The 8,791-nt window shown below is 32.6% G+C and overlaps 1 protein-coding gene across 2 annotated transcripts; it reads left to right on the top strand.

Annotated features, from left to right (window-relative positions):
- Window positions 1-2,199: 2,199 nt before the first annotated feature.
- LOC127132137 (tubulin gamma-1 chain) lies at window positions 2,200-7,207 on the top strand. Of its 2 annotated transcripts, XR_007806622.1 has the most exons (13): window positions 2,200-2,606; window positions 2,734-2,934; window positions 4,017-4,128; window positions 4,491-4,891; window positions 5,150-5,203; window positions 5,275-5,379; window positions 5,844-5,918; window positions 6,029-6,073; window positions 6,243-6,371; window positions 6,496-6,600; window positions 6,676-6,752; window positions 6,953-7,011; window positions 7,094-7,207. XR_007806622.1 is itself a non-coding variant. In XM_051061009.1 (12 exons), exons 1-11 carry the CDS (start codon window positions 2,478-2,480, stop codon window positions 6,742-6,744), a joined length of 1,425 nt encoding a protein of 474 aa, XP_050916966.1. In that variant the 5' UTR covers window positions 2,200-2,477; the 3' UTR covers window positions 6,745-6,752; window positions 6,953-7,207. The 2 variants fall into 2 exon arrangements, 1 of the variants encoding a protein (XP_050916966.1); XM_051061009.1 differs by having other exon boundaries at window positions 6,953-7,207.
- The last annotated feature ends 1,584 nt before the right edge of the window (window positions 7,208-8,791 follow it).

Genomic DNA, 8,791 nt, shown 5'->3' with positions numbered 1-8,791 from the left:
TTTTATCTGTCGGACCTGTTTCGACTTGGCTTGTGTTCCATGTCCGTCTTGTCTGTCGAACCCCTTCGACCATGTTCACTCTTCTCGACACTTCGTGATTCCAGACTTCTTACTTTGAATTTCCTCTTTTGCATAGTCGAAATTTGCTGGCTAACAACTCCTCAAACAAAACCAACAAATTTTTTATTGGTTTAAGCCACAAAAGACGAACGTCATACATGAAATTATCAATTGTCGGAGCAGACATATCTATGCCTTATATAAATGTAGAGATTACTAAAATTGTTATGCTACTTAATATATATTGTCTTTCCTCTTCATCCTCTCATCACACTCTTTGTCAATTTGAGGTCATTCTTCAAAAGAGACAATTTACACCAGGTGGTCAGAATCATCCAAAGCTTCAAACCCAAACAATATTGCACCTATCATGTTTTCAAAATTTGAACATCTCCAAAACTTTTACTTATAAATTCTTATTTTCCGAAGTTTCCCTTGACAAATTTTCTTTTTACCAACTACCTAGAGAATTCACATACATTAAAAACAAAAATATATCCAAGATTAACAGAACTAAAGGAATTTGTGTCATTATGTATTCAATTAAATTCTTGTTTGACAAGTTAAGTCTTTTGTTTGTCCATATCATTTTGTATTCAATAACAATCTTGAAGTATTCAATAAATAATATACAGTCAATTGAAAAACAATGACCTTAAGAAAGATAGAAAGGAAAACCTGAGTTTAATCATTTCCATCTTCATTCTCATCATCTGATGTTTCTCAAATAATACTAAAATATGTTGCAAGAACATAGTTAAAAATGACGTTACATTTTATCTTTTATTGCTGGCAAACATGTTATCTTGCACAAACCATAAGACAAAATCGTTGCTCCTGTTTATAGACAATTACATAGAGTGAATGAGTCTCAATTCACCAGTTTCACAAGTTAAAAAATAATGCGTGTCATTATTATATTCGAATACATTATTGTTTGACATGTATGATATTTCCCCCCCATGTCCTTGTATATTCAATTACAATCTTGAAGTACTCAATAAACAATTTGTGTCATTTCGAAAACAATGATCCTAAGTAAGAGAGACAGACAAACCATAGTTTAATGATTTCCACCTTCATTATCATCATCTTTTGTTTTCCAAAAATACTAACATATGCTGCAAGAACATAACTGTAGAGGACGTTACATGTTATCTTTTATTGCTGAAAAACTGAACACTTTACAAGTTTTAAGACAACATTTCAGTTTCTTCCAATTCGAATGAACGTGTTGTTACATGTTTTGAGGGTGCCCATTCAAAATAGACTGATGATCTATCTTTCTCATAATGATTCTTCCAAACCAGTTTCACATATTGTATCAAGATTTCACCATCATTATGACCAACTTGACAAAGAGAGTACTCACACATCTTTAAATTCTTACGGACCCTATAAGTAAATGTCAAATATTTGAAGTCGAAGTCAGCATTACAGACATAACTATAACAAACACCAATACTTGTCAAAATGATACTAAAAATGTTTATCAAAATAACACATCTCAAATTCTAAGATCCGGATCTATTAAAAAAAAAACAAAAACAAATCAAACTTCATCACCATCAACTGCAAGTCCTAAACCAAACTACCATTTTTATCAAATCCAACTTCACCACCATCAACTCCAAATCCTGACAGAGCAGCAAAAACTTTGCACATATAATCTCTTCATCTATTTCATGTCTAAATACGATTTCAAACAACCAAACACGAAATGAAGGAGACTCAGAAATTTATGAGTTAACCGAAGATTTTACCTCATGAAAATGACAACATGCTGAATCTGGATGAAGGCAATATAGCCGCTCTACAAGTTGAGAAAAATCGACGAAAGAGAAAGGATTATATTGGTGTGAGGAGAGAGACGAAACTTTCAAATATGAAGGGAATGTGTTGGATTGAGGATTTTAGCAACACCCATTAAATAAAGAAAACTATCATATGGCCAAAGTGATGAATGTGATTGCTCAATTAAGTTTGAATTAGTAAATTCAAGAAAAGAACATTGGTTAGTGTAAATAAAGATTGTGTTAAGAGTAATCTTAACCTATAGCATTCTTAGTTAAGGTAGGTGATATCATTTTCCATTGTTTCTAAAAATAAAAATAAAAATAAAAAGAGAGAGAAAGTAGAAAAGGGTATAATAGAAGGGCAAAAAGAAAAAGGAAAAAGAAAAGAGAAAACACACATTGCAATTTGGCGGTTCAAAAGTAGAGAATGGTGGTGGTGGATGAATGATTAGTGAACGTGAGAGTGAGCGAGTGTTCTTGAAGCATCCACAAACCAAAACAAAATCACCAATTTTCCCTTTTCACTCTCATTATTATTGCTACACACTTAGTATTGTCAGTTCAAAATAGGGTTTTCCCTCGCCACGAAACCCTAGTTACTCCGATAAAGAAGAGCAAAAAATGCCGAGAGAGATAATCACTCTTCAGGTAGGACAATGCGGGAACCAGATCGGTATGGAATTCTGGAAGCAGCTTTGTCTCGAACATGGCATCAGCAAAGACGGCATCCTCGAAGACTTCGCTACTCAGGTCTCTCTTTTCAATTTTGTAGCAAGATTTTTGATTTTCACTAAATTACCCATGTTTAATTTAACTATGAACTAAAATGAAACAACTTGTTGATTACTGTATTTGTTTTTGGTGAAAAATGGTGTAGGGAGGAGATAGGAAAGACGTGTTCTTTTATCAAGCTGATGATCAGCATTATATACCGCGTGCTCTATTGATTGATTTGGAGCCTAGAGTTATTAATGGGATTCAAAATAGTGATTATCGAAATCTGTACAATCATGAGAACATCTTTGTTTCTGATCATGGAGGTGGTGCAGGAAACAATTGGGCTAGTGGATATGATCAGGTTTGTCACCAGACTATTTTGTATTCAGGGTTTCTATGTCATTTTCTTAAAAAGTTTGTTACTTTACTTCCGATTCCGAAGATACTGTTTTCTCTGCTGATTACTAATTGTGAATTTAGTGTCATTGTTGACTAACTCATGGTATGAGTATGACACCACAGACATAGGGTAAAGGTTTAGCATGTGTGCAGTGTTAGTGATTTTGGTGCTTCATTTGTTTGCTATTGTACATTCATAAAGATAAAGTTTAAATGTATGCGTGCTTGATTACTGGCAAAGACATTCATGATGATTGTGAGTTGACACGGTTGTCAATGTTAGCAACTCATAGCATAAGTCTCATGACTGGGTTTTTAGAATGTGATGGTTTTCTGCTTCTAGTTCTGGCTATGTGCATCAATATCAAGTTATAAAACATTCTATGAAAATAACAAGTCAACTAAATTAGTAGTGCATGGACAGATAAGACAAACATTAGTTATAATTCCTGAAATCTAGGGAAGGAATATGGGTAAGGGTGTATAAGAGAAGGGATAGAAATTAGAGAGGGTGTGGATTATGTGAGAATCATTATTCTTCCTCTCTAAACGTTCTCCTCTTGGTTTCTTCCTTCTTTCTTCTTCTACTTCTCTTCTGATTCTCCTTCATGCACGCAGACTCCAGTGTCTTTTGCTTGTAAATTGGTTGCTTTTTCCTCCTTTGTTTATACACCGGGAGTTGGCTTGATTGCTCATATTCAACAAAACAGTAACTTTTGTCTTCATTACAAACTTAATCCAGTACACAATGCTGCAGTACATGCTGTTGTAATGGATTTCAATTTCAACAACTAGCAGTAACTATTGAAAAATAATGCTTCTCATGAAAAATATTCATTATAGAACTAGAAAAGCCTCTGATGGTCTGATTTGTGTTTTTTAGATGACTTTGCACATTATAGTCCTGATAAGTCAGTTCGTATGAGTCTTTGTCAACTATTTTAAAATGTAAGTGAAGTTTTTGATGTGTGATGTCCTATAAGTGATGTCTTACCTTATTGGAATGCAAAGTCATTGTTAGTGTGGTTGTTAATATCTGATCAGGGAAAGAATGTTGAAGAAGACATAATGGATATGATTGACAGAGAAGCAGATGGTAGTGACAGTCTTGAGGGTTTTGTTCTATGTCATTCAATTGCTGGAGGAACAGGCTCAGGTTTCTTTCTTCTTCTTCTTTTCATAATCTATGCCTTAGAACATCCTGAGTTTCTTCGTTTGCTTATTAATAACTTGCTTAGACGGTGCATCTGAATAAGCCACAAATTGCTGAAATTATTGATTGAATTTGCACCTGATACAAAGTACAAATTCAGTTGAATATTAAATTAATCATACACTTCAGAGAGGAAATTGAACAGGAGTGCTCTTTAGCTTATCTCATATTAAAGTTGTGTGTAACAGATAATGTCTGGGATAATGCCTCGGAGATTGCTCAAATATTTCTCACCTGTGTGTTATTAATTTTGTTTTGCAAATATTACTTGTACATTAATTGTTATTCCTTAAATTTTTATGCAGGTATGGGCTCATACCTGTTGGAGACTCTGAATGACCGCTACAGCAAAAAATTGGTCCAGACATACAGTGTATTTCCTAACCAAATGGAGACAAGTGATGTGGTGGTCCAACCATACAATTCTCTTTTGACACTCAAGCGGCTGACTCTAAATGCTGATTGTGTCGTGGTTCTCGACAATACTGCACTAAATAGAATTGCTGTGGAACGACTTCATTTATCAAATCCTACATTTGCTCAAACAAATTCCCTAGTTTCTACTGTGATGTCTGCCAGCACAACCACTCTTCGTTATCCAGGATACATGAATAATGACTTGGTTGGTCTTCTTGCCTCTCTGATTCCAACACCAAGATGCCATTTTCTAATGACAGGATATACGCCTTTGACAGTGGAACGTCAGGTGAGATCTTTGTGTCCTTTTCCCCATAAAATGACATTTAGAGCATCAAGATTTTTCCTAAATTTGTTGTCCTGTGAAGATTTTTGTTGTTTTGTTGAACTGGAAGCAATCTACAGAGAAAATATTAATTCATCTCTCTCTGCCCCATTTTATAATTCTTCCATAATCTTATTGCGATATGCATGTCACTTCAAAAATGTGATTTTTCCTATTACACTTTCAGGAAAACATTTAAAAATTTGTTGATATTCTTTGCAGGCTAATGTAATTCGTAAGACCACTGTGCTTGATGTCATGAGAAGACTTCTGCAGGTAGATTGCTTAAACAGTTAATCTTCAAATTGAATGACTATGTGATCAGCTGATTTTTATATTCCTGGCAGGCAAAGAATATTATGGTCTCTTCTTACGCAAGGACCAAAGATGCCAGCCAAGCAAAATATATATCAATTCTGAATATCATCCAAGGGGAGGTTGACCCAACTCAGGTAATGACGATAGTTACATAGCGTTGATGATACTTATGGAGTTTTCCATTAGTTAATTGAAACTGAGTTATAAAAGCATACTTACCATCCGTTTGTTTAGTGGTCATTTGACTTTGCAGTGATTTTATTAGAGAATGTTTTCTTTCAATAATGAATCAATAACGCTTATTAGCTTCTACTAATGTGCCTGTGTGAAGATCCGATTCCTTTTATTTAACCTTAGATATTTTGCTTTCACATAAAAGGAATTTTATACTCAAGCCAAAACCTTGAAAAATTATAATTAAATCTTCAAATGATGTTGCTGTAGCTTTCCTAGTCGTTTTCAATATATCAAATCTACATACATTTTCAGTTGTGTTGCAGCTTGCTTAGATTGACTTATGATATTCGTATTGTGTATCTAATATGTAAATATTTTAACTGTGCTAAACTATATTGTGATTTGTTCACTATGGATTTAGGTTCATGAAAGTTTGCAGAGGATACGCGAAAGAAAGCTAGTTAACTTTATCGAATGGGGTCCTGCAAGTATTCAGGTCTGTGTTCTGTGGAAAATCAATTTAAAGTTACTGCAGCTGCATCCTTTTCTCTCTTTTTACATTTACTTTTAAGACAATTTTATCTTTTTTTTCTTCTTTTCTGGTAGGTTGCTCTATCCAGGAAATCACCATATGTTCAAACTGCACACAGGGTAGGACTAAATATTGTTTTTCAGTCTTAGTTTTTATGATTATCTTATTTTTCTGTATTACATCTGATTGCATTGGAGATGGTTTAACATCTCTTTAGGAATGGTTATTATTCTGAGATTGGATAATCAAGTAAGTCGGTAATAACCTGTGTGCTTCTGTGTTTATTAGGTCAGTGGTCTTATGCTGGCTAGCCATACTAGCATCCGCCACCTTTTCAGTAAATGTCTGAGCCAGTACGATAAGTTGAGAAGGAAACAAGCCTTTTTAGACAACTACCGGAAGTTCCAAATGTTTGCAGTAAGTGTTTCAATTTTGTATCAATCTTTCGCACGCAGATGCTGCATCTGTTCTGTACTTGGCTGGTAGAATCATCATCAGATACTCGTCATTTCATCTGATGCCACCGATAACAATTGAACAGGATAATGACCTCTCCGAGTTTGATGAATCAAGGGACATAATTGAGAGTTTGGTTGATGAATATAAAGCCTGTGAATCCCCAGATTATATCAAATGGGGAATGGAGGTAGATGTTTTACAACCTCACTTCCTATTTTTAGTTTATCTTGCGGACCACTAATTATTATTTTTCTATGTATAGGATCCGAATAATATGATGACAGGTGAAGGGAGTACTGCAGGATCTCTGGATCCAAAATCAGTAGTGTAAACAACCAAGTAAGCTATTATTATTATTATTATTAGGCAATAATTAGGTTTTCTTTGAGTTTTAGATTTGATTGTACTTTCTTCCCCTTGCAAGATAAATAAAAGATGAAGTATGAAGGTTAAATGCAGTCAGAAAGTATTAGTTTGCTTTCCCATGTGAATCTAATTGAATGAATCTTAAATGTCTAAGATTCTTGTGCATTTGACAGGCAATGTGACAAGGGTTTGGAGTCAGACGCGATCATGAAAACTTTATCTACTTTGGATGGTTTGCGGTGTGATAATTTGAATTTGTATTGTATTGGACATCTGCCGTAGTACTGAATCCCACTGTATTTATTCGTTTTCAGCAATGTATATCCCACCAGAAGTGATAGTGGGAGTTTCATCCTAGGACTTATTCATCGAAGGTTGTTTCGCGGCTATGTTCTCACCTATTTGCAAGAATGTTGTTCCTAAGCTGAGTTTTTTTGCCATCTATCATGCTAATCGTAATGGCAAGTTTGTTGGGACCTTGTTTCTAGAAAATTGCTATCGTCTGTTTTGTCTATATTTATTTACCAGATGCGAGAAAAACCGAATCTGTAAATATGGAGGGTGTGGTTTTCAAGGAAGTACTGGGGTTTAAAAGTAGCTGTTATAAAAACCGCAAATCGATTTTAAAATATTGAATAGTTTTGAATGTTTGGATTCTCTTATGAAAACTACTTCTCATGAATTGGATTTTGGATTCATTTTTCTAAATTGATTCAAATTTATATATTTTAATATTTAATTTTTTATTTATTATTGTGGATTTTTAATTTGTATTAGTAATATTTATCTATTTAATTTAATTATTTATTTCTTTTAAACATAGTTGATTGTTTATTTTTGTAATTTTAATTTTTAATATATTATATATTGTGTATTAATTCAAATATATTATTTTATATTATTTTTATAATATTAATATGTAATTATAAAGGAGTTCTCCGTCCTAAAAATAAATGTTACATTTATAATAAATAATTATTTCAAATTAAGTAGGCATGACAACATAATCCGTATCTCTGGGGTATTCAGTCGAATCCGTCCCGAAGTTGACGGGGAAAACTCGCTTTAACTGAGTTTGGGTTTAGATTTTTTTTTATTATAAAATATGGGGATGAGTCGGATAATGAGGACACTAGTACCTGTCTCTGAATCTGCCCAATTTATTTCATTATATATATTGTTATTTATTTTTTATTATTTAAAATATTAAATATGTGATCAATGTTGTGATATTTTAATTTGAATTTATTATTTAAAATATTTGAAATGAATGTATGAAATTTTTTTAGAATGTTTTATTTTAATGTAATTTTATTTTGGAAAAAATTAATTTTACTAAATAAATGGTGGCGGAGGCGAGGATACCCGAACCCAACTCGAATCCGTTTGAAGCAGATTGTTTGGGGATTTGGATTTAGGTTTGGAGAGATAAAAATCATCCCCTCCTGTTGTCTTGCCTAAAAATAAATGTCATTTTTAATCTTTAATATAATTTATATTTTCTTTCGATTATACTCTTTAATTAATACTATTTATATAATTTTTAACTTACTATTCTTTTATTTAGTATTTATGATAATTGAATGCACTAATAGGTAAAAAAATAATATGGTAAAATTGATCTTTCTTCTCTTTTATTTATTACACTCTTTAAATTTTAATCCGTGAAATGTTCAAATACGATACTTATTTTAGGATGGAGAAGTACTATTATATCTTTTAAAATACATATAATTAATTTAATTTAAATAAATAAAAAACTAATAAAAAGGTACAAATTTTTAATGAGGAATTGCGGAATCTAACCATACATGTATAACTAATAACTACTGGCGTTGGTAATGTTTAACTTTTTTATAAACTCTCAATTTATAACTGAATAAAACAATTATAAATTGGAAGAAATTGATTAAACCAAGTTCATTTAATGTTGATTGCAACCTCAAACACTTCATCCAATGATGTTTCATAATTTATTGTTTCTGAAAGGTTAATAGAGAAAAAAATATTTT

The sequence above is a fragment of the Lathyrus oleraceus genome, chromosome 3 (assembly GCF_024323335.1).
Source record: "Lathyrus oleraceus cultivar Zhongwan6 chromosome 3, CAAS_Psat_ZW6_1.0, whole genome shotgun sequence".
In the NCBI taxonomy this organism is placed as follows: domain Eukaryota; kingdom Viridiplantae; phylum Streptophyta; class Magnoliopsida; order Fabales; family Fabaceae; genus Lathyrus; species Lathyrus oleraceus.
This window is presented reverse-complemented; position numbering and strand designations above follow the sequence as displayed.

What these genes read in the sequence shown, in the direction of transcription:
- LOC127132137 (XM_051061009.1), top strand. Translation starts at nt 2,478, where the DNA reads ATGCCGAGAGAGATAATCACTCTTCAGGTAGGACAATGCGGGAACCAG. An exon ending in CTTTGACAGTGGAACGTCAG is followed by an intron (nt 4,892 to 5,149) that starts GTGAGATCTTTG and finishes TATTCTTTGCAG; the next exon opens with GCTAATGTAATTCGTAAGAC. An exon ending in ATATCAAATGGGGAATGGAG is followed by an intron (nt 6,601 to 6,675) that starts GTAGATGTTTTA and finishes TTCTATGTATAG; the next exon opens with GATCCGAATAATATGATGAC.